The following is a 26,209-nucleotide window of genomic DNA, read 5'->3' as shown; positions in this document are numbered from 1 at the left end:
CACCTATCCTGAGGTATTTTAAATATTGGGATTGTACCTGCCTCTATCACTTCCTCTGGCAGCTCCTTCCGTATACGCACCACGCTCTGTGTTAAAAAGTTTCCCCTCAAGTGTTTTTTACATTTTTCTCCTCTGACCCTCCGTGATGTTATTTCCCTCGGTAAACTCATCACTCAGCCTCCTATGTTCCAGGGAGAAAAGGTCCCAGCCTCTCCTGAGAAGTCAAGTCTTTAAGTCTTGGTAACATCCTTGTAAATCTGTTTCACACCGTTTGCAGTTTCATATCATCCTTCCCATAGCAGGGTGAACAGGATGGTATGCAGAGCGCCAATGTGGCCTCACCAATGTCTTGTACCGTCCTAACATGACATCCCAACTCCTGGACTCATTGCTCTGACCAATGAATTCAAGCGTGTCAAAAGCCTTCTTCACCTCCCCACCTGTGGCATCACTTTCAGGGAACTATGTCCCTGCGTTTCTCATCCTCTCTGTTTGACAACACTCCCCAGGGCACTACCATTAACTATGTGAGTCCGGCCCTGGTTTGGAGATCCTGGTGTTGGACTGGGGTGTACAAAGTTATAAATCACACATCACACAACAGGTTATAGTCCAACAGGTTTAATTGGAAGCGATGTTCCTTCGTCAGGTGGTGGTGGAGGACTCAATCCTAACATATAGAATTTGTAGCAAAAATTTACAGTGTGATTTAACTAAAATTATACATTGAAATATTGATTGTCTGTTAAGCCTTTCATCTGTTAGAATACTGTGATAGTTTCACTTCTTTCATGTGTAAATCACAAAACCTTTTTTTAAAAAATGTAGCATTCTCGGGTTAGCTGTTAACAATGGTGAAAGCTAGACAATATGTTGAAGGTGTTGGCCCCCTGTGTTCTCTGTCTATGACCTGATGTTTAAATTGATTCTAACCTAAAAAGTGAGATAACGGAGTTCTACATGAATGCATGCAGTTTTTGAACAAATTACAGTATAACCCTGCAAGTACAAATTCACCCCACAAAATATATGTGTGCATGTGTGTGTGTGTGTGTGTGTGTGTGTGTGTGTTTGTGTGTGTGTGTGTCTGTCTTGGGGGTTGTGAGTGTGAAAAAGTGTATGTGTGTGTGTGTGTAGTGAGTGCAGGGTGTCCTAAGCACGTGAGGGGGTGCATGTGTGAGTGTGAGAATGTGTGTGCCTGTAGGGGTGTGTGTGGGTGTCTGTGTGCATGTCCGTGTGTACATGTGTCCATGTGTATGTGTGTATAGGAGTGCCTGTGTGTCTGAGAGAGTGTCTGTGTGCGTGTAGAGTGTCTGTGTGTGTGTATAGTGCAATAGTGGTCACCTGTAGTGTGACATGAACCAAAGGTCCTGGTTGAGGTACTCCCTATGGGTACCGAACTTAGCTATCAGCCTCTGCTCGGCCACTTTTCTCTGCTGCCTGTCCCGAAGTTCACCTTGGAGGATGGTCACCCGAAGGTCCGAGGCTGAATGTCCTGGACCACTGAAGTGTTCCCCAACTGGGAGAGAACACTCCTGTGACGACAACGGATGAATGGGCACCGCACAACAATCAACATGTATCGACATGTGTCTCTGTGTGTGGGAGACTGTATATGTGCGTATGTGTGTCTGTGTGAGTGAGAAAGATTGTGTGCATGTGACATTTTGTGTGTGTGCGAGACTTTGTGTGAAACTGTATTTGAGTGTGTATGTTTGTCTGTGTGTGTCTGTGTAGATGTGTGTCGATGTGTGAGTGTGTTTTTGTTTGAATGTCTGTGTGTATGTGCATGTCTTTGTGTATGGGAATGAGTGTGTGTTTATGTGAATGTGCGAGAGACATGGTATATGTTATTGGACTAACATAAAACACAAGAAGAATTTGTGTTTTAAGTACATGCACGCAGGCACATACACAAATATATACATGTGCACATACATGCACACACCTCTCACACAATGCACGTAGTCTCACACATGCAGAGACAGAGACACTCAAGCACATACTATCACACACAAACACACAAAAGGCCTCACGCATACACACGCTGTCTCACATGCACATGAACATACACCATCTCTCACAAACAAACATAAACACATACACACTCCCACAAGCAGAGACATGCACATAAACACAGACACTTAAGCAAAAATACAGACAGACAGGCAGACGGACAGACAGGTACACACACACACAGTCTCATACAAAGTCTCCCACACACAGACACACACAAAATCTCAAATACACAGTCTTTCCCACACAGATATACTTACATGCACACATACAGTGTCCCAAACACAGACACACAGAGATATTCAGACACATGCAGATGCATACATACACAGTCTTGCACACACACAGACACGCACTCACACTGTCTCACATACACACATACAGACACAATCTCACATGGAAACAGAAAGAGTTTCTCCCATACACAGACATTCGCAAATGCAGACATGCGATCTCTCTCATACACACAGAGATGCATGCACACACACTGTTTCTCTCACACAATCTCTCACACAAACCGTCTTGCACACGCAAACAGGTGGGTGGCACGGTGGTACAGTGGTTAGCACTGCTGCTTCACAGTGCTAGAGACCCGAGTTCAATTCCCGGGTCTCTAGAGACATAGGCAACTGACTGTGTGGAGTTTGCATGTTCTCTCCTTGTCTGCGTGGATTTCCTCTCGATGCTCCGGTTTCCTCCCATAGTTCAAAGATGTGTGGGTCATGTTAATTGGCCATGCTAAATTGCCCGTAGTTAGGTAAGGGGTAAATGTAGGGGTATGGGTGGGTTGTGCTTCGGCAGGTTAAAGGGCCTGTTTCCACACTGTAAGTAATCTAAATAATCACTCACACAGTCTATCTCTCTCTCTCTCTCTCTCTCTCTCTCTCACAAACACACAGAGTCACAGTCACACACTCTCACACTTGCACTTTTCAAAATGTTAAAAATAATAAAAAAATTGGATCAGTCTAGGAACTGTTCCTGAAGAATTGAGCGGATGTTGAAATAGCACTTAATGGTCGTGTTGAGACAGGTCATTGAACTGTTGAGCTTTTTTTAGATTCTTGGTTTTACTGGAATTCCTGCTTCTCACTTTTTTAAGCTGGTTAGCAGTAGTCAGACTAAGGGAGAGTCTTCCTATTATCTGGCTGCGAGGTAGCTGACGTCAAGCAGAGTGAGAGAGGCGTGTGCCTGAAACACATGGGCACCGTCAGGAACAATTCTTTAATTGTGCCCATCACAGCATTCTGACACAAATCCATCCTTAGGGTTGGCAGTCCCTCAGAGACCAGGACGTTGCTCTTCCAATCTGTGTGTGTGGCTGTTCAGACTGGTGGGCCTACTGCAAGCTGTGTTACATTTCTGTTACAGCTGTGCTACAGCGTGAATAACACTAACTAACCAGAAACAGAATAGAAACATGTTAAGATAATTGCAGACCTGAAGGACAGGAGGATGGTTAAAATAGAACAGGCTGAATTAAATTTATGTAATCGTAAGAGGGAGAGATGTTACCCAATTGCAGCGTTTTATTTATTATGAACAGAGAGAGAAACATGTGGTTGGATTCAATTTCCCATTCACAGCAGTGCATATTATCTACAGGGTGCACGCCAAAATTCACCAAGGCTCCTCAGATGGCACCTTCCAAACAGACAACCGCTTCAATCTAGAAGGGGAAGGTGAGCAAATACTTGGGAACACCAAGTTCCCCTCCGACTCACTTACAATTCTAATTTGGAAATATTTTGCTCACCCTTTTGCTGTTGCTAGGACAAAATCCTGCAATTCCCTCCTTCAGGGCATTGTGCTATACCTACAGCACATGGACTGCAGCAATTCGAGAAGGCAGCTCACCACCTCCTTTTCAAGGGGTAACCAGAGATGGGTAATGCATAGTGGTGCAGTCAGTGTTGCTGATGTCCAACAAGTGAATAAATACAGCGTAATTTTGTTTATGTGATCTTCAGAAAGAAAGGAACTGCAGAGGTAAAAGTCTTATTGATTGGAAGTGCCATTTCAACATTAGTAAGTGAGAATATAGAGGAAAGGACACATCATGTCTGACTCTGATTCATAATAATGGCATTTGAAATATATTGATTGCGGTTTGCCGATAGCAGTATTGAAGTGCCCGAATAAATTAAGAAAATCAAACAGAACATTTCATCATACACACGACTGAAATAAGTACTCATTTATTGTATCCGTTGCTCCTGATGCAGTCTCCTCTACACTGGGGAGACTGGGCACCTCCTAGCAGAGCGCTTTAGGGAACATCTCCGAGACACCCGCACCAATCAACCACACCATCCCGTGGCCCAGCATTTCAACTCCTCCTCCCACTCTGCCGAGGACATGGAGGTCCTGGGCCTCCTTCACCGCCGCTCCCTCACCACCAGACGCCTGGAGGAAGAATGCCTCATCTTCCGCCTCGGAACACTTCAACCCCAGGGCATCAATGTGCACTTCAACAGCTTCCTCATTTCCCCTTCCCCCACCTCAACTTAGTTTCAAACTTCCAGCTCAGCACTATCCCCATGACTTGTCTGGACTTGTCCGACCTGCCTAGCTCCTTTTCCACCTATCCACTCCACCCTCTCCTCCCTGACCTGTCATCTTCATCCCCTCCCCCACTCACCCATTGTACTCTATGCTACTCTCTCCCCACCCCCACCCTCCCCTAGCTTATCTCTCCACGCTTCAGGCTCACTGCCTTTATTCCTGATGAAGGGCTTTTGCCCGAAACGTCAATTTAACTGCTCCTTGAATGCTGCCTGAACTGCTGTGCTCTTCCAGCACCAGTGATCCAGAATCTGGTTTCCAGCATCTGCAGTCATTATTTTTACTTCCATGATACCTTGACAGTCGAAAGAGTCATATGTTTTTTCTTATTGTGACAAAATTCCAGGGATATTTCTGAAGCAATATGCTCTGAAGACGCTAGAGGGCAAACCATTGTGATCATGACACTGAGCAGTCAAGCAGACTTACTTCATTATGAAAGAGCAAGGAGGCTTCAGTCTGGCAGAGATATAATAATACTGGATTAAGTTATTGCTTTGTGAAGAAGAAGCAATACACAGTTACTAACATTTTACATTTTGATAAAGCAAGCTGCAATGAGAAGGTAATTTCTCATCAGCAGCAGTGTGCACTACCTCCAAGATGCACCACAGAAATTCACCAAGTTTCATAAATCCCACCTCCCAAACCCACAAGCGCTTGCATATGGAAGGACAAGGGTAGCAGATACACGGAAACACCACACCCTGCGAAATCTCCTCAAGTCATTGCTGCTGCTTTAGGATGGCTGGGTCAAAATTCTCCCTCCTGAAGCACTTTGTGGATCTATCACAAGCACAAATGTCTATGTAAGTGAAATAAATGATGCAATGATCCGATTTATTTTCTTCATTAATTCATTTGGGCACTTCAATACTACCACCAGGAAGTCTGTCATGTTTTATTATCTTCTGTTTATACCGATTCCCTTAGATTTCTTAAGAATCATTTCCTGGGGCATGATTTGTTTGAGTTTACAAGTGGTTCACATTGTGTTTGGACGTATAAAGAATGCTGAATTAAACTAACATTCAATTGAAGATATCCTCTTTTTAACCTGTAATTATATCCAAATGCTATTTGGTTTACATTGTTGCTTATGCTCTTTTTTCCTTCTCATTACAGGGCACTTCATCAAAATTTTGGGAAGCATACACTACTTGTTGTCTTCAGTGCAAACATTGAATGCCATTTTATTCAGATCTCTGCCAAACAGCAATCCCTTGACCTTTCACTGTGAGGCGAGTACAATTTGAGTTTACATTAGTCTGTCCTTTCTTGGCGTCAGGACATATTGCTTTGGAATTTTCACTGGAATTTAATTAAAATTTATATTGAAGAAAGACTCATCCTGTTTCCAATTTATCATGGAAGCAAAGCACTATTTTCACCAACTTACCAAATGTGACGATAAGTTCCATTTTCATGACCAACTCATTTGCAAAGCTCAATACTGTAACAGGAAGTCTGTCCTCCATTCCATTTTATTTCAAATTGCTTTCCTTTGTTGAACCAGAGTTGGAGTTATGTGCTCCCTTACCTTTACCCTCTCTTAACGTCCCAATATCCTTAGCTGCTTCCTTGAGAAAGTGATCATGAGCTTTTCACTTATGTCTGTCTGTTTTTCCCCTGGGTCTGTCTCTCTTCTCCTGGTTTCTCTCGCTCTTTTTTCCCCATGTCTCCCTGTCTCCCCACCCCCCATCCTCCACCCTCCACCCCCCGTTTCTATCTCTTATCACCTGTCTCTCTGTTTTTCTCTGTGTCTTTCTCTTTTCGTTCGCATTTGCAGATGCATTATTTTCCTTTATTTGTAGACAACACACAATCTCAACACACAGCAGGTCAGTCTGGGATTTGATAAGCACTTGATTTTGGAATAGGGCCTAGCCACACAGGATTCTCAGTCTGCGGCAGCTTCTGACCAAGTCTGCTCATCTACAATTCAGTGGCTGAGCTGTTTCTGATTATGCATATTTGAGTCTGTCAGATATTCAGAGCTCAGAAAGTAAGACAGGCATTGCTGGAATGTGACATTGTCTCTGTATAAACATGTTCTGGAATTTGCATTTTAATCACCTTCAAGAGTTGTCTCAATTTCATACACCTATGAATGGAAATGGCTTTTGACACTTTTCCCCTTCTTCCTCGCTGACAGAATTCCATATCCAACTGAGTCTGGCAGACATTGTAGGTTTGTTGATGGCAGTCATTTTGTTAGCACAGCACTCATATTGACTTTATAAATAGGGAAAAGCAAGAGAGACTGTGACATCAATACAGTTTGAAGATATTGAATGTTGATCCCACACTAACACCAAAGATTGTCTGACCATAACCCCCCTGACATAAAGGACTGGGCAGATCATGGGGATAATTGCTGAGGTTCTGTCTCAAAGTTTCCTGCTGTCAGTGTGACTCCCAGATATACCTCTGTCTCTATCATTCTTATTTTCCATATTTCCATTAAGTGTGTCTGTATTTCCGTGTACATATATGTGTGTGTGTGTGTGTGCATGTGTGTGTGTGCGTGCATATGATTGTGTTTCTGACTGTGAACAAGAGAGATTGTGCCTGCATGTGTGTCCCCATTTGTCCTGAGATTGTCCAATGCAGTGAAAAATCCTCTCAGCATTTATCCTGCCAAGCTCCTAAGAATCCTATAAACTCAATTAGATCACCTTCAGATCTTCAGTCGTCTTGTAGGATTGTAAAATCAACAACTTTTACAAAATATGTTTTAAGATTGAACATAATCATTAGAAAAGGAAGAAAGCCAACACAGTAACTGAGTGCAATGATAAATTCCTGTTCCTTTTGGTATGTGCCAATCATTTTCATTCTGTAATGTTATTCCATTTGTTCGCTTTAGTGAAAGGTGTATCTGTTACTCAGCTGTGTCATCTCCTCATGGAAAAGGTCAGTGAAATGGAGCAGCTACAATCTCTTCAGAAAAATACGACTACGATAATGTTGCATTATGTTTATCTTGTTCTCAACAGGAACACATTGCTAGATTACGAAGTGAACAATCACTGCCCTCAGATACATTCAAAGTGAAGATGTCAATTTGCATATATTCCAGACGTTCTTCTGAAAATGGCACAACCAATAATTCTACAAAGTTAAAAATCACACAACGCCAGGTTATAGTCCAACAGGTTTAATTGGAAGCACACTAGCTTTCGGAGCGACGCTCCTTCATCAGGCGATTGACTGATGTCTATGTCGATATGTGCAATCTTCTTGGAGATCCTCTCCACTTTAAGCCGGTGGTTCACCTGATCACCTGACGAAGGAGCGTCGCTCCGAAAGCTAGCGTGCTTTCAATTAAACCTGTTGGACTAGAACCTGGTGTTGTGTGATTTTGAACTTTGTATACCCCAGTCCAACATCGGCATCTCAAAATCATGAATAATTCTACAGATCAGGATAATTCATTACCCAATTCTTGCAGCCTTTGCCATGTCAACAACATGGAGGTAGTGGTGGAGATAGTTATTTGGACTGGAGGCCTGTGATCAGTAGTGTGCGGCAAGGATCATTTGGGTCCATTGCTGTTTGTACATTTATTTCAACAATTTGTATGAGAATATTGGAGGTATGATTAGTAAGTTTGCAGATGACACTAAAATTGGTAGTAGAGGGAAGAGTGAAGAAGATTAAATAGGGCGGCTCAGTGGTTAGCACTGCTACCTAACAGCGCCAGGGACCAAATTCCCTAGCGGTGTGGAGTTTGCACATTCTCCCAGTGCCTGTGTTGGTTTCCTCCCGGTGCTCTGGTTTCCTTCCGCAATCCAAAGATGTGCAGTTCAGGAGAATGATGAATTGCCCTTAGTGTTAGGTGTATCAGTCGGGGAAATGAGCCTGGGTGGGTTACTCCTCGGAGGGTCGATGTAAACTTGTTGGACCGAAGGGCCTGTTTCCATACTGTAAGAAATCTAATCTAAATTCCAAAGAGGTTTTGAACTTGCTCACTGGGAAGAGAAGTGGTAAATGAAGGTTATTTAAGATAAATGGAAGGTGTTGCATTTTGGTAAGGCAAACTGGTGCAGGACATGTACAGCTAATGGTAGGACTCTAGGAAGTCTTGTTGGACCGAGGGACCAAGGGATGCATGTACATAGTTCCTTGAAAGAGATGTTGCACATGGACTAGATGGTGTCCAAAGCCATTTGTAACATTTGTCTTCACTGGGCAGAGCACTGAGTATAGGAGTTGGGTAGACATGTTTCAACTCTACCAAGCATTGTTGATGCTACTTTTGAAATAATGTCCACAATTTTGCTCGCTCTGGTTGAGGAAGGGTGTTGTAAACTAAAAAGAGTTCATAGACAAAATCAAGGACAGGGTTTGAGTGCAGGGTATGAGTTATAAGGAGGATTTTGATCGGCTGGGCCTTTTTTCCCTGTTTGGTATGAGGCTGAGGGATCACGTTATACAGGTACATCATGTCGTTAGGGCATTGATAATGTAAATAGCAAAGATCTGTTTCCTTATGGTAGGGGATTCCAACACTGGAGGACATAGTTTAAAGTGAGTGTGGAAAGATTTAAAAGGCACTGACGGGCAACACTTTCACAAAGAGTGTGGTGCACATCTGGACTGAGCTGCCAGAGGAAGTGGTGGAAGAGAGTACAATTTTAATATTTCAAAGACATTTGGACAGGTAAATGAATAGGAAAGGGTATGGAACAAACACAGCCAGAGGGATGAATTAGGTTTTGGATACTTTGTTGGCATGGATGTGTTGGTCCAAAGGTTGAATTTCCGTGCTGTGTGATTCTGAATCTGTGGCTCCAATGCCTGAACAGAGCAGAAAGGGATGTCTGAGATACTTTCTGTCAATGTGCCCAGTGAACAGGTAAACATTTGGTAGAAACATAAAAAGCAGGAGCAGGACGAGGCTATTCCGCCATTCATTTAGAAAAGAGAATCTCTGTTATCAGAATTATCTTGGCATGCATTGTACCCTTTTGGAAGTTGTCTGCATTCATCAGTGTCATTAGAAACCAATAAAGGCACAATCCAATGCAGCTGTGATGTTGCAGTTTGTGTAAACCCCTGATGTAAACTGGCTGGTTTTATCTCACTTTTAATATTTTTAATTAATTTAAAATTATCAATTGTTTAATTTGCTCATTTGTCTTTGTGTGGAAGTTGGGGCTGGAATCAAAGAGGAATAGATTTAAATCTGAGCCAGAATTTTGATTACCTCACCTTTATTTTGAATTTTGCTGTTATAGTTACGGCCCAGTTAATAATTTGTTCAGAGTTACTTTTGAGTGGAAGATTTCTGATGTCAGTTAACGTAAACTCTTCACTAGCTGTTCAAATGTTTACTGCAGAAAGATTGTGGTCAAGTTTGGTGTTGATGGAATCATGTAACTTTACTGTGTTGTGAATATAAAAACAGGAAGGTAGATGTGATTTGCCTTTTAGTCTGCACGTCATAAGGCATTTGCCAGAGTATACTTTGATCTACTTAATAGTTGAAAAAACTTAACTAGAAGATGCTGCAATCAAGCCAAACTTTCTCTCTCTCTACCCAGTGTCCAATGTGCTGGTATAGCATCATCAAATTTCCATTTAAATGTGCATTTAAATAGTGCCATTGGGTAATTTTGTCACAAAACTTCGAGATATTTGCTATCTGACTGATTCCGTGTTTTGTAACTATTCTTAACTTGACACACAGCCAACCTGCTGACAATATTAATCATTTCTAAGAGGAAGTGCTCCCTTTCTGATTCCACGTCTGCCTACATTGTGGCCGTGCCAACAACGCCTCTTCTGATGATAATCGTCAATGTGCATCACATTTTCACTTTTCATTTTTTGCATGTTTACTTCGCCTACACTGGATTTTGTAAGTTCATTATCTACATGAGCGCTTCCAACCTATACATGGCAGTGTGCTTCACTGTCTTGACCACAATTGATCGATACGTAGCAATATGTTTTAAGAGGCTGAAAACAACATATTGCAGATGGAGGAGAGCAACTGCAACAATGTTGAGCACCACTGCCCTGGTTTACCTCGTGAACGTACCCTGTTGGTTTGCATATGAACCTGAACAAGTAATTGATCATATACAGTGGGGTTGTCACCATAATTTGAATTTCTTCTTTTCTCCAGCGCGTGCAGCATTCTCTGGTTGCAAAGTACCTTATCTGTTTGTCTTCCATTTTCTTTGACATTCCTGTTTAATTCCTTGATGGTCAGACATATTGTAGTCACCAAGAGAGCGCGCAGGGCCATGCAGGGGATGCAAAAGTGAGAGTCAAAAAGCTCCAAGGTGGGCAGTCAAAGGACGTCCCTTATTTTACTCTTCGAGCAGCTTTATACTTCTGTGGTTTACAGTAGCAGTAAACTTTTCCTCTACAATGATAGCAGACCCTGCATGTGTCATCAATGTGAATATGCAAGTCCTGCTGACTTTGCCACTGAAACTAGCCTCATGCTCATGTACTTGAATTCATGTACACAAATGTGCATTTATGCAGCCACACAATGTAAATTCAGGCAGGAGCTGAAGAAAGTGTTGACATCTCCTTGGCCGTGTATTCTCAGATTAGCTAATCAAAATTAAAAATGAGAGGTATCATATTCTCTGCCGGCTTGCTTCACCCTGTCTCAGGAAGTTCTCATACAGATAACAAAATCTCTTAGATTTCAATTTCCTCAATTCAAATCTGAATGCATGAATAAAGAGTGATGTAATTATATACCATTTTTCAGAAATTGTGTTGTAGGTCTTAGTTCTGTCAAGTTACAATGATGGAATAATTTCTCATTGCTTGGGCACCAGCCAGAATGCAGGTGGAAGATTCTAATCCAATACACTCAGAGCCGTTCGTGGTCAGACGGGGAGTGAACGCACTTTATGAGACCTCTCTGCCATGCTGTGGATTAGGGATCTGTAATAGCTGCAAAGCGACTTATTAATTGATTTATTGTCATGTGTAACTCAGTACAATGAAAGGCACCCTTTAGTAGCAGTGCAGACAGATCATGTTAAGCAAGGATACACAGGTCATAGTATGCAAAAAAAAACATTTGGACAGAGGCATATAGACGACATGAAATGGACTGTGCGAGGCAATATCAATGTTTGCAAGTTTAGCAAGTTTGCAAGAGTCCATTCATCAGCCTAATATAAGAGGGAAAATGCAGTTCTTGAACCTGTTGGTGCCCGTGTTCAAGCTTCTGTACCTTCTGCCTGACGGAATAGATCGTAGGAGAGCATTACCTGGATGGGCTGGATCTTTCATGATGTTAGGAGCCTTTCTGTGGCAAAAAAAAAGCGTAAATGGACTCCATTGCTGGAAGTTTCGCTTTTGCGAGGATCTGGGCTGTGCACACAACCTTCTGTAGTCGCTTACGGTCTAGGGCAGAACGGTTGCCATTACAGGCCGAATTTCGCCTAACCTGCACATTTTTAGACCGTGGGAGGAAGCCCACGCAGACACGGGGAGAATGTGCAAACTCCGCACAGACAGTTGCATAGGGCGGGAATTGAACCGGATTTCAGGCTCTGTGAGGCAGTAATACTAACTACTGTGCCGCCCATCAGCTACTTTGATGCAGGCGAGTTCCTCAACCGTCTTTCTGAATTCAGTGACTAGTTCTTTAGTATTTGCGAAGCTGAGAGAGACACTCTTCTAATCGTACCACGTAAACATGGCTCGAAGTGCATTAATAAAGAGGTATGTGGTGGTGCTGTCACTTTAAAGGATATTTTTTCCAGTTGTTTTTTTCTTGAAGAGAAGTTGTAAGGTAGAAGTGAAGTATTAGCTACTGAAGATGAATGGTGTAAGTGACCTGTGAGGCTTTTCTTCTTTAATAGGCCAAATGGGTGAGGCTAGCTCTCACAGATCCAGATATCTGTGGTTTATGTTTTTCAGGAACATCAGAAGCTCTTGGCGTGTCAATACAGTTTGAATCTATAATGAATTTCTCTGACTGCTAAACTTCTGAATTTACTTGATGATTTCTTTCTCCTAGAATTAAGAACTGCATGTGCAAATCTATATCTAAATTGACCTTTCTGCCAAGGGATGTGTTTATGGGATGGTACTAATTTGGAACAGTTAATTAGTAATAGCTGCGGTATGTGTTGTTCTGTTAAGCTTTCCAAGCATTGAGTTATTCTAGATTCCTATTTTCTTGTGTGTGTGTGTGTGTGTGTGTGTGTTTTAACTATTGTGTTTAAATGCATTTGGTTTGATGAACGTGGAGTAGTATGGTTTGCAGCTAGAATACAGCACTTTGTATCTTCATACAAAATAAGAAAATGTTACGGTCCAGACAGGCTTTATTAATTCACGGGATGGGGGTGTCGCTGGCTAGGCAGCATTTATTTCCTAACCCTAATTGTACAGAGGATCATTAGGAATCAGTGACATTGCTGAAGGCCTGAGGTCACAAGTATGCCAGACCAGGTGATGATACGTTTCCTTCCCTAAAAGATGGGTAATCTTCTATATAAATTCTGTTTGTTTAAAATGACATGGTCAAACTGCACCTCTCCTGGAATACCCATGTTACACCTGCTTAAAAACATGAACAAAGTTAGGGTCTGGGCTACTTTCTTGAAATGTTTTGAGGGGCTCCGACCTGGTACATAATGAAGCAAAACACACTTTTATTTTTATATTACATTGACAATATAGACACGTCGAAAGTAAATGAATTGGCTTCACTAGCACTCAGTCGAAATACTAAGCAAAATAATATCATATATTAACTGCTGCTAATTATCTGTTCCAATATAGCAGCATCCCATAATGCACCCTTTGCCAAGGCAACTTCAGTAAAATAGATTGTTTTAAATGCATTTCTTGCATCAGGAAGGGTGCTCCAGCTTTTAGTTGAGACAGAGTCAGGAATAAGAACGTCTGTATCTCGCTTCAAGATTCCATTAGAAGCGGACAGCTAAACCTAAAACTCTGAACTCTATATGAGCTTGGTTCTATTGGTCCATTAAAAAAAAATAACGATCCGTCACAAGTTATCGACTTTACTGGCTTTAAGCGGACCACCCACACCTCTATCCTAACCTCTCTTCAAAGCAGAAAATCCAGGATAGCATGAAATAATCACGCATCCCCATTAAAAAATGAATGACCAATATTCAGATGCCTTAATTAACAAAAGCCATATGCTACCAGAACGTTACTATATGTAATATATATAAATATATGCATACACATTACGTTGACTTCAAACAGGCAAATATCCATTTTAAATCCATATCTTTCCCATCATCGAATACTTCTGTCTTCCTTCATAAAAGTCATGACAACACATCAGCCATTACATTTTCTTGTCCTGATACGTGTATACTCATCAAATTGATTGGCTGCAGTAATAATCTCCATTTACATAGTCTTAGTTTTTCTCCCAAAATGTTTAAAGTTCAGGATATGCAATTTTTTTTCATAAACTTTGATGGCAACATAAATGTTGAACTGTTGCAGCACAAGTATCAAACTCAAGGTACCTTTTTCAATTGTTGAATTTTGTTGATGGATACTCAAGTTTGTGGAAAATACTTAGTCGATCTTTCGATCGTCTCATCATCCTCTTGCAAGAGTACAAAACGGACAAAAACAGCACTTGCTTCAATAGTCACCTGAAGTGACTTTGCACAACAGGGTCTGTCTAACACGAGGGGAATGGTTAACACAGCTTCCAGGCTTTCAAATTCCTGCTGACACTGCTCTGTCCACTGAAATGTTCTGCGCTTCTTCAGCAATCAGTCTGTTGAGTAACCACACTGCTAAAACCTGTAACGAACCTGTAATTTAAAAAAAAACACGCACAGTCCCAGATGTTATAGTACTTCCCTCTTAATCAATAGCATGGGAAACTCCCCAATAATCTTTGTTTACACGTTCCATGGGACGATAGGTCCATTTTTAATAACATGGCCCAGGAATGTGTCTTGTGCTTTTCTGAATTCAAGACGAGCCAAATTTCTCACCAAGCCCGCTTCCCGAAGTTGATCGATTAATTCTGATAGATCCTTCAAATGTTCCTTTCTTGTGTGAGTAGAAAACCACAGAGCATTAACATGACAAATGCACATCAATTGAACAGGACTCATCTTCCATTTAAATTCATGTCATTCCTCAAAGCAGTTTGGAATTCTGTTATCTACACAACTGGGTGTAGACCCTGAAATGGTTTTATTGGTTCGTCTTTGAAGTTTGGCTGGCCCATTTTTAAAAAAAAATGAAATTGTGTGACATCGAGTTGATCTGATTAAAGTATTGAAAATATTAACAAGAGAGCACAGCATAATTCCATTGTTTGAGTATTCTAGAATGAGGGAACAGAATCTGAGAATTAACACCAGAGCATTCAGCAAGATTTAGGAAGCATTTCTAACTATAAATGAAAGTGGATGTTGGAGCAAATGCGAATTTTAAATCCGTGTTCATTTTTGTTTGTAAAGCAAATGCATCAAGTGAGATGGGCCAAAGGCAGAAGTGAAGAGTAAGTGCACAGGTCAGCTCTGATCTCAATAAATGACAGAAGTGACTGTGGGGCTGAAAGGCCTTTCGTATGTTCCTACCTTGCTTGCGTATTAGACATGCATATTAGAATCAGATCAGCAATGGTCTGATGAATTGGTACAGCAGACCCCAGAGGACAAACAACCTACATGTGGAAGCAGAGCTCTTTTCACAAGTAACCTAAATTGTACTCACATTTATGTCATGATTTGATTCACAACAAGTGGAATGACGTAACTTTGTGTTGTGGATGTAAGTTTGCCCACTGACCTGGAAGGTTAAGTTTTAGATGTTTTGTCACCATATTAGATAACATCATCAGTGAGTCTGCGGATGAAGCACTGGTAGTATAGCCCACATTTTATTTATGTTCTTAAGTGTCCTTGGTTTTGTGATGTCATTTCCTAAAGTGATATCATGTCCTGCAGTTATGTCGTTTCCAGTGGAGATGGCATTCCCTGTTCTTTTTCTCAAGGGGTGGTAAATGGGATCCAAGTCAATGTGTTTGTTGATAGAGTTCTGGTGGAATGCCATGCTTCTAGGCATTCAGGTGTGTCTCTGTTTGACTTGTCCTAGGATGGACATGTTGTCCCAGTCGAAGTGGTGTCATTCCTCATATGTATGCAAAGATACTAGTGAGAGTGGGTCATGTCTTTTTGTGGCTAGTTGATGTTCATCTATCCTGGTAGCTAGTTTTCTGCCTGTTTGTCCAATATAGTGTTTGTTACAGTGCTTGCAAAATATTTTGTAAATGACATTAGTTTTGCGTGCTGTCTGTATAGGGTCTTTCACGTTCATTAGCTGCTGTTTTATGTGTGTTTCTGGGCTACCATGATGCCAAGGGGTCTGAGTAGTCTGGCGATCATTTCTGAGATGTATTTGATATAGGAGAGATTGGCTGAAGTTTCTAGATCTGTTTTGTCAGCATGTTTGGATTTGTTGCTGAGAAATCAGCAGACAGTTTGTTCAGTATCCATTCTTTTTGAAGACACTATATAGGTGATTTTTCTCTGCTCTTCACAGTTTCTCTGTGCTGCTGTGTGGCGGCTCATTGAAATAATGGTCTAATGCAGTTTTGTTTGTGAATGTTGGGATGGTTGTTTCTGTCATTCAGTATTTGGTCTGTATGTGTTGTTTTCCTGTAGACGTCATTTGAAGTTTCCCATTGGCTGTTCGCTCTACTGCGACATCTAAGATTGGCAGTTTGTTGTTATTTTTTCTCTTTAGTGAATTTTGTGTTAGTAAGGGTACTATTGATGGTTCTCAATATTTCCTCTAATTTGTTTCGTTTAGTGATGACAAATGTAGTGGACCCAAAGTTTGGGTTGGAATGTTGGCAGAGCTGTTTGTTTGAGTCTCTGCATTACGGCCTCTGCTAAGAACCCAGATATCGGAGATCCCATGGATGTTTTGCTGGGTGTCTCTAGGTTGTGTTGTTGAAGGCGATGCTGATGGTGAGGCATAAGCCCACCACCTTGACGATATTGTCCTTGCTGATAAAGTTGATGTTGTTTGGTGCATATGCCTTTGTTTCTTCTACGAGTGTAGTCAGTGTTTCTTTCAGCCAGGTGGATTTTGATGGCTGTGAATAGGGCTGTCAGTCAAAGGAGACCGTTATTTCATCCTCTTCTCTCTTTGTGTCTTTGATGGTCTTCAGGAATTCTTGTCAGCAATGGTCTTAGTAAGAGGATTAAATTACAACTTCCAAGATGTGAACAAGAAAGACTTCTTAGCAGCATTAGAAGCAACACTGATACACAACGAACTCACAGAAGAAACCCAGCAAACCATCAGAGACGCAATCACAGCAACATTAAGCAGGTAAAAGGAAGGAAATATACTCAATACACAACAGAGGAAAGTACTAGAAGGACTAAAAATTATTAAAAATGTTATCCTACCTGCAAAGCGTACTTGCCAGTCATTTTAAATCAAAGAGAAAGCATTGGGAAAGCAAACACACTGCATGCAGATATCAACACTTAACAACAAGTCGCAATAGACCTAACAGCATAACTGAATCAAAGCCCTACTCAAAATACTGGAGTGATAAATTAGACCAATTTCCAAAAAAATGAAACCAGATGGATCCAACACAGCACACTACCATGGATTATCCAAAATTCACAAACCAAGAACCCCTGTCAGACTCTCAGTCTCACTATGTGGAACACGAACTTAGAGATTAACCAAGGAGCTTGTTCGGATGAATCTTTAAAAGAATTTTATCCTCCATTATATGACAAAAGCACTTAGTAGAAAACTCAGGCCACTCCAACCACTCCATCCAAGAATTCATCTGCTGCTCAATATTCAACAGGAGGAAGTCTAATGTCCAAATTGCAGCCACAAATATAACCGTGATCGAGGTACAAACAATGACTGTAGATGCTGGAAACCAGAGTCTAGATTAGAGTGGTGCTGGAAAAGCACAGCAGTTCAGACAGCATCCAAAGAGCAGGAAAATTGACGTTTTGGGCAAAAGCCCTTCATCAGGAATACAGCAACCGTGACCTGTACCGTCATGCTTTTTAAAGATATCCCCATTTCCTTCACATATGAATATGAACACATTATTAATAAGTTGATCTCAATTGTTTAGAACTTCCAATTTTGCAATTTAATTTGAAGAATGTCCAGTTCAGAATGGTCTGAACTTGGTTATTCATTGTGTTGTAACCAGCAATGCACTTTCCTTTTGTTTTCTTGGCCAAAATAGCTTCAGAGAATATTTGCACAAGACACTCTGTGAGATTTCCTTTTTTAAAATTTGGCATTTTTTTTTACAAGTAATTGAACTTCATTTAATTTCCGTTAGATGTGATAAGGTCCATTAAACCTCGCATTTAAAGGTTCCCTGACATAATGCGAACAATCTATCTTCACTAGCAAAATTGTGAATTTTTGATTTCTTGTTTGCTTTCTGTTTCTTAACATGCTGTGTTGATTTTAAATGCTTTCTGACAAGCTTACCTGCACGACCTAATCTTTCCTTAAAATTTGACGCATCATCCAATTAAGTGGCCTCTGAACTCTGACTCACCATTTTCTTCTCAATCAATATCAGTGGTCCTCTCACTTGACACCCAGAAACTAATTCAAATGGACTGAATTTAAGTTATCCATCAGCTGCATCCATACTTGGAAAAAGTACAAATGGAATTCCTTCATTCTAGTTCTCTGGATGGTCGTCAAAATAAGCCCTCAACTTGGCCTTTAAACTTTAATGTTATTGTCCGAATACTCTTTGCAATTCTGGATGGCAAGCAGTGGATTTGAATAATTTATTCCTAAACTGTTCATCACCTTCTTAAACAATAGTGATGGAAAATTTGAGACTTGCTTCGAATGTATTTCCGTTGAAAATCCTTATCTAGTAAAAATAAATTAAGCAACTCTTCTACAATCGTTTTAACCGTGGTAATGCAGTGGCCTCTCGAAATCTAGAAGACACATCCATTATGGTAAATAAATACTGATTCCCATTTTTGTATTAAGGAGGGGTTTAACACAATCAATTAAAAGTCTTGTGACAACTTTAACGGTGCTGATTTTGTCACTGCCTGATGATTTGCAATTACATGACATGCATGGCATTTCCACCAAAATATAATCACATTCTTATGCAGTCTCGGCCAATAAGAATTATGTGCAATTTGGCTTGCATTTTCCTTATTTCCAAATGACATCACACTGGTAATTGGTGTAGTACCCGCAGCACCTCCTTTCTATAATTCACTGGTAAGAAATTTGATGAAGTTGTCCATTTAGAGTCAAAGAGTCATAGACATATACAGCACGGAAACAGACCCTTTGGTCCAATCCAAACCTAATTGAGTCCCATTTGCCAGCACTTGGCCCTTATCTCTCTGAACTCTTCCTATTCATATCCCCATCCAGATGTTTTTTTTTTAACTGCTGTAATTGTACAAGCATCCATCACTTCCTCTGGTAGCTCATTCCATCCACACCATCTCATTCATGAAAAAGTTACCCCTTAGGTCCCTTGTGTATCTTACCCCTCTCATCCTGAACCTACACCCTATAGATCTGGATTCCACCACCCCAGAGAAAAAAGACCTTGTCTGTTTATTCTATCCATGCCCAAGTCTCTTGAGTCTCTTCCGAGAGCTCAAATACCCCAACCCTGGCAACATCCTTGCAACTTTTTTTCTGAACCCTTTCAAGTTTCACAACATCCTTCCAATAGGAAGGAGACCAGAATTACACGCAACATTCCAAAAGCAGCCAAATTAAATTCCACAGCTACTCCACAGCCCATTGACCCAACTGATCAAGGTCCAGTTGTTGGCTGAGGCAGCGTTTATCATTGTTGGGTGCTGTTCGCAACAGCTACCAGTTGCGTCTATTAAAACAGTCCCTGGTGCAGTTTAGCCTCAGATTCACTCGAGTCTACGGAACTGAAAGCATGCTGCTGGAGAAGCACCAAAGTTCAAGAAGCTTCCGAGAAGCTGGAGAATTAACGTTTCCTGATGAACGGCTTATGCCTAAAGTGTCGACCTTCCTGCTCCTCCAATGCTGTATTGACCTCCTGTGCTTTTCCAACACCACACTGTCGACTCTGATGTCCAGCCTCTGCAGTCCTCACTTTCTCTGAGTCGAGAGAACTGCCTGTTCTTTATTCCAAACAAAAACAAAATTTCGATTGAATCAATTAAAATAGCATCTTTGATTGTTTCAACGTATTAGTATCACAACATTATGGAAATTGACATCTGCCTGTCTGATAATCTGTCGATCTAATTATCTCACTACCTAGCTGTCTGTCTCTCTACCTATCTCTACACTGTGACACGCTTTTCATAGGGCATGACAAGGCATAGTGGCTCAGTGATTTGCAGTGCTACCTAACAGTGCCAGGGACCTGGGTTAGATTCCAGCTTTGGGTGACTCTCTGAATGGAGTCTGTACATTCTCCGATGTCAGTGTGAGTTTCCATCAGGAGCTCTGGTTTCCTCCCACAGTCACAAAGATATGCAAGTTAGGGTGGTCTGACCATGCTAAATTGTCCCGTGGTGTACGAGATGTGCCAGTCCAGTGTGCCAGCCATGGTTTGTGGGGCTGAAAAAGCAGGACGATTTTGGAGGGGATCCTGTTAGGAGGGCTGTTACAGACTCAATGGGCCGAACAGCATCCATCCGCACTCTAAGGTTTCAGTGAACTGTTCCTGCTCAGGATCTTCCACCTGAGGTGCTCCTCAATGCACTGCACCGCCGTATTGTCCATTTCAGAGTCAAATTTGTTGGCAAAGAGGTGATCTCGATGCTGGAGGATCCACGGCAAGTCTCCAGCACCATAGACACAGCTGAAATGGCGATACTCTCCAGCACAACGATGACCCTGCCTGCCATGCTCTGAACTATTTTGCTGTGACCTCCATATTATCAAGTGACTGAAGACCGGGACGCTCAGACTGCGATTCCTGTCCCAGACATGTTCGGAGCCTGGAACTCCGGGCATTCTGTGAATTGTTGCCCACACGTGCTCATCAGGACTGTAGGTATCTTCTGACCACTTGAAAAACTGTTTGATTTCAGAGCTTTTCAACACATAGTCGACAAACTCTCGGGTCGCAATAAAATACGCGTTTCCTACAAAAATGTTGATATTTCTCAGTTTCTGTTTCAGTTGAGATTTTCTCACTACGGTATCACCAATGAGATATCGATACTTCCACCGCGTCTGAAAGATCAAGGAAAATGTTTCTAAAATTGGTCCTGTGAATAGTTACAAGCTGCAACTTAAACATCTGGCGAAAAGGATACCATCCAGTAAATCATTTCACAGTTTTGCTTTTGTCGAGAGGCAGATCGTGTACACATGATAAATAAATAGATGAATCAATGGGTAGATAGACAGATAAATACACTGATAGAAATAAAGGAAGCTAAATACACAGACAGATAGGTTGATTGACTGACAGGCAAATAGATAAATAGACAAACAGGTGGCAAACATGCAGACACACAGGCATAGATGGATAGATAGCCAGATGGATAGAGAGAGAGAAACAGGCAGAAACAAATAAAAAAAATCATAAGAAATGTTGAGTTGAATGGGTTTGTGAAATCATTAATACATTCATATTTGTTTTGAATAAGACATAGAAGAACACTTTGTCCTTTTGCCCAGAGGTATTGAAAAAAAATTGTTTATCATTTTGAAAAGAAGGAAGTACAGTGAATAGATGACAGAAAAGAAATTACGGGAATATTCACATGACTGACAAATTATGAAATAAATTTACCACAATTTTATGCGACCCAAAAGTTTTGAGACTCAATATAGAACGAGCAAGAAGATTAAACTGCTCAGAACAACTTGCCTGTTTCATCACTGGTGGAGGATAGGAAGTTATAATGTTTTGACCTTTGGCAGATATCAGCTTCTTAATTATCTCTCCATTTGTTTGGATTGGTAAATCCTGTCCACACAAGTTGACAAAATACTTCCATGGTTTCCGGCTTCTTACCAGATCCCCCATACAGTTGAGATCGGCCTGAACTCTAAACCATGAAGCATAGGTCACTGGCTCAAGTCTACTGGCGACGAAGACGTTATCAAAACAGGAGATGATAGCCAACACTGCCGAGTGAAATAATTCCGGAGATTTCCGGTCGATGTGGACACAGTACACATTCTGTGGCATGTATATCGCTCGTAAAAGCCTCTCAAACATTTCAATTTTGTGATGGATTACAATTGAATAAGCTATGGGAAAGTCACGCTCCTCCTTCGATAAGGGGGAGGTGACATATCCACGGGTATTAATGAAGGAAATGCAATCCCTACATAGTTTGACATAATCTATTTCCAACAAATGTGATTCTTTGTGTTTGACTCCAGTAACAGCTTGCATATTTTCCATGCTGCCATTGATTATTTTGAGGCAATCAGAATATTTGTCAGAGACAGTTAGCACGCAGGAAGGATCTTTTGTGTACTGCCTTTCGGGTTTCACTGAGAATATTTTCAAAAGGATGGAAAATTTGCTTACATTTTCATTCACGTAAAATGCTGCAAAAAAACACGCTACAAACAGAATCGCTATCATAAACGCGAGTTTCATTTTCGTGGCAATCATTGTGTTCAATATTGGTCTTTGAACAGCTTCGTTACGATGTTTCCGATCAGAAATAAATCTGTCCTTGTGGTCTGACAGGATTGATTGTTACCACTCAGTTTCAGTCCCCTTCGTTAGTAAATTGGATCTTTGCATTCAAGTCGATAACTGAAGGACACATGCTGATCCATTAGTGTGGGGATTGGGAAATAATTCCTTGGAAAATCTTCCAGCAGTTTTCACCTTCAGGGAAAAAAAACACAAATACTAGTTTGAGGAAGTTATTTCTGCAGTAATCAATTGGCATGAGATGAACTTGCAACAATGGTCAGTGTGAGGACACAGCCTGAATGTGACAGATATTGTATAAAAATGCAAGAGGTTTTTAATTCTTTACAAATGGCAATTTAAAAGTTATTCTTAAACTTTTTTAAACAGTAAAGCAACACACTTGTCCTGAATGTATGTACCGCAAATATTAGATTAAATTACCTACAGTGTGGAAACAGGCCCTTCGGCCCAACAAGTCCACACAGTCCCTCCGAAGAGTAACCCATCCAGACCAATTTCCCCTGATTAATGCACCTAACACTATGGACACGTCCAATTCACCTAACTTGCATACCTTTGGATTGTGGGAGGAAACCTGAGCACACCCACGCAGACAGGGGGAGAACGTGCAAACTCCACACATACAGTCCCCCGGGGTACCACACCTGGTATTGAACCTGGGACCCAGGTGCTATGAGGCAGCAGTGTTAACTACTGAGCCACCCTATCTAGTGAATTGAGTGAAAAGCTAAAATTTTGAAATCAGTCGTTTTTTTCCACTGACTCCCATACCAGTGCAAGTTCAATTTTAGAGGAGGTGTCAGATTCTGATATTGAATGAAGAGAAATTTAAATAAAATTGGGAGTAACAGATATTATCAGTCACATGAACCCCTCGCATCTAATGAAGAACTGTGGATGCTGGAGATCTGAAATCAAAACAGAAAGCATTGGAGAAACTAGGCAGGACTGAGTGCATCTGTGGAGCGGGGTTAATAGAGTTCAGGTTTCGTGTCCAGTCACGATCCATCAGAACATGAAGCCCCTTGCCTAGATTCGTACGTAAAGAGATAAAGCGGAAGTTGCCATCATTCTACCACAGCATGAGGCGGCTCTGTCATTCGGGAGAGAGAACTGGTGGTAATTCAACCTGAGCGTCACTACACCACCAGTGAGGGGAGAGCTTGAGAGCCCTGGTCTAAAGGTATTGCTTAGTAACAAAGTTTAAATGGTTTGGGAATGTACACATGGAGTTTACAAGAATGCGAGGCGATCTAATTGAAACACATCGGATTATGAAGGGGTTTTGCAGATTAAAAGCTAAAAGCTTGATGGCTTCACATGGGAGAGATACTCGGAACAGAGGGTATAGTCTCAGAATAGCAGGACCAGAGGGCATAACCACATAATACAGGGATCGGAGAGCATAGTCTCAGAATACAGGGTTCAGAGGGCATAGTCTCATAATTCAGGGACCAGAGGGCACAGTCTTAGAATACTAGGACTTGAGGGCATAGTCCCTGAAAGCAGGGACCACAGGGCATAATCTGTGATTACAGGGACCAGAGGGCATAGTCTCAGAATACCAGGACCAGAGGGCTTAGTCTCAGAATAGCGGGACCAGAGGGCATAGTCTCAAAATACAGGGACAAGAGGGCTTAGTCTCAGAATCCCGGGACCAGAGGGCATAGTCTCAGAATTCAGGGACCAGAGGGCATAGTCTCAGAATACAGGGACAAGAGGGTATCGTCTCAGAATACCTGGATCAGAGGGCATAGTCTCAGAATACAGGGAACAGAGAGCATAGTCTCAGAATATCAGGACCAGGGGGCACAATCTCAGAACACAGGGACCAGAGGGCATAGTCTCCGAATACAGGGACCAGAGAGCTTAGTCTCAGAATACTGGGACCAGAGGGCTTAGTTTCAGAATACCAAGACCAGAGGATTTAGTCTCAGAATAGCGGGACCAGAGGGCATAGTCTCTGAACACAGGGACCAGAGGACATAGTATCAGAATACCGGGACCAGAGGGCATAGTCTCAGAATACAAGGACCAGATGGCATAGTCTCAGAATACAGGGTCCAGAGGGCTTAGTCTCAGAATACCGGGACCAGAGGGCATAGTCTCGAAATACAGGGACAAGAGGGCTTAGTCTCAGAATCCCGGGACCAGAGGGCATAGTCTCAGAATTCAGGGACCAGAGGGCATAGTCTCAGAATACAGGGACCAGAGGGTATCGTCTCCGAATACAGGGACCAGAGAGCTTAGTCTCAGAATACTGGGACCAGAGGGCTTAGTTTCAGAATACCAAGACCAGAGAATTTAGTCTCAGAATAGCAGGACCAGAGGGCATAGTCTCTGAACACAGGGACCAGAGGGCATAGTATCAGAATACCGGGACCAGAGGGCATAGTCTCAGAATACAAGGACCAGATGGCATAGTCTCAGAATACAGGGTCCAGAGGGCTTAGTCTCAGAATACCGGGACCAGAGGGCATAGTCTCGGAATACTGGGACCAGAGGGCATAGTCTCGGAATACTGGGACCAAAGGGCATAGTATCAGAATACAGGGACCAGAGGGCATAGTCTCAGAATACAGTCACCAGGGGGCATAGTCACAGAATACAGTGACCCGCAGGCATAGTCACTGAAGACAGTGACTAGAGAGCATAGTCTCAGAATGCAGTGACCAGAGGCTTAGTCTCAGAGTACCGGGACCAAAGGGCATAGTCTCAAAATACAGTGACCAGAGGGCTTAATCCCAAAGTATGGGGACTGGGGGCATAGTCTCAGAATACAGGGACCAGCGGGCATAGTCTGTGATTACAGGGATCAGAGAGCTTAGTCTCAGAATACCTGGACCAGAGGGCATAGTTTCAGAATACAGGGACCAGAGGGCATAGTTTCTGAACACAGGGACCAGGGGGCATAGTCTCAGAATATAGGAACCAGAGGGTACAGTCTCAGAATACAGTGAGCAGAACACTTCATCTCAGAACCAGTGAGAATAATTTAAGACTGAGAAGAGGAGGAATTACTTCTCTCATAAGTTGAGTATTTGGTACTCCTTGCCACTGTCAGCTGTGGAGCAATGACCTTATGTATATTTAAGACAGATTTAAATTCTTGAACGGCCGGAGAGTCAAGGGTTAAGGGGAGGAACAGGATAGTGAACGTGAAGAATTTTGGATCAGCCCATGATCTCACTGAATGGCAAAGCAGGCTTGAGGGGCCAAGTGACCTGTTCCTGTTCGATTGTCTCATGGTTGGGATGGCAGTTTCCTTTTCACATTCCAGTTTCGTATCACTTTTGGATTTGTGAGGTTGATGGAAAGAATATTTAGTTTCATGAATTAGCTCATCTTCATCAACCACTATTTTATTGTTGCCTATTTTGCCATCCAAATCAATCTAAGAATTTAATCTGTCTTAGTATCTGCTATGGACCAGGCCAGAGCCCCTCAAAACAGTTCTAGAAAGTAGCTCGGATGCTTCAGCTTTCCGAAAACAAAACTGATTATCCTAACTTAATGAAGCTATTCCAAATTCCTGTAACATTCATCATAAACATTCCTTGGCAAGAAAGGTAAAATCAAAGGCAAGGTCTTACAAGAGAGATGGCAAAGAGAGAGAGAGAGACAAAAGACCAGCATGGACCCGCTTCTTATGACGAGCATCTTCACAACTGACTGATTGCTAAACACAATCCAAACCAAAGCAGGGTGGGGCTGAGCTTGGAAAATTGGCCACGCCCCTTTAATTGTGCAAGTGCTTGTTTAAAAACTTAAAATCTTCCTTAAGTAGATTATCCAAACAGTTCGAAATTTATATGTTTACAACTACTATGGAAAAAAAATCACAAGGACAATCGAACCTTATTAGAGGAGCAGCATCGTAACATATATAGAGTCAAAGAGATGTGCAGCACAGAAACAGACACTTCAGTCCAACCCATCCACGCCGACCAG

The 26,209-nt window shown here is 41.8% G+C and overlaps 1 protein-coding gene across 1 annotated transcript; it reads right to left on the bottom strand.

The window, feature by feature from the left end:
• Positions 1–20,268: 20,268 nt before the first annotated feature.
• LOC132834508 (beta-1,3-galactosyl-O-glycosyl-glycoprotein beta-1,6-N-acetylglucosaminyltransferase-like) lies at positions 20,269–22,207 on the bottom strand. Its single transcript, XM_060853433.1, has 2 exons — positions 21,449–22,207; positions 20,269–20,805 (listed from the first exon to the last, which is right to left on the bottom strand). Exons 1-2 carry the CDS (start codon positions 22,205–22,207, stop codon positions 20,269–20,271), a joined length of 1,296 nt encoding a protein of 431 aa, XP_060709416.1.
• Between the last annotated feature and the right edge of the window lie 4,002 nt (positions 22,208–26,209).

Source organism: Hemiscyllium ocellatum, chromosome 40 (assembly GCF_020745735.1).
Source record: "Hemiscyllium ocellatum isolate sHemOce1 chromosome 40, sHemOce1.pat.X.cur, whole genome shotgun sequence".
In the NCBI taxonomy this organism is placed as follows: domain Eukaryota; kingdom Metazoa; phylum Chordata; class Chondrichthyes; order Orectolobiformes; family Hemiscylliidae; genus Hemiscyllium; species Hemiscyllium ocellatum.
This window is presented reverse-complemented; position numbering and strand designations above follow the sequence as displayed.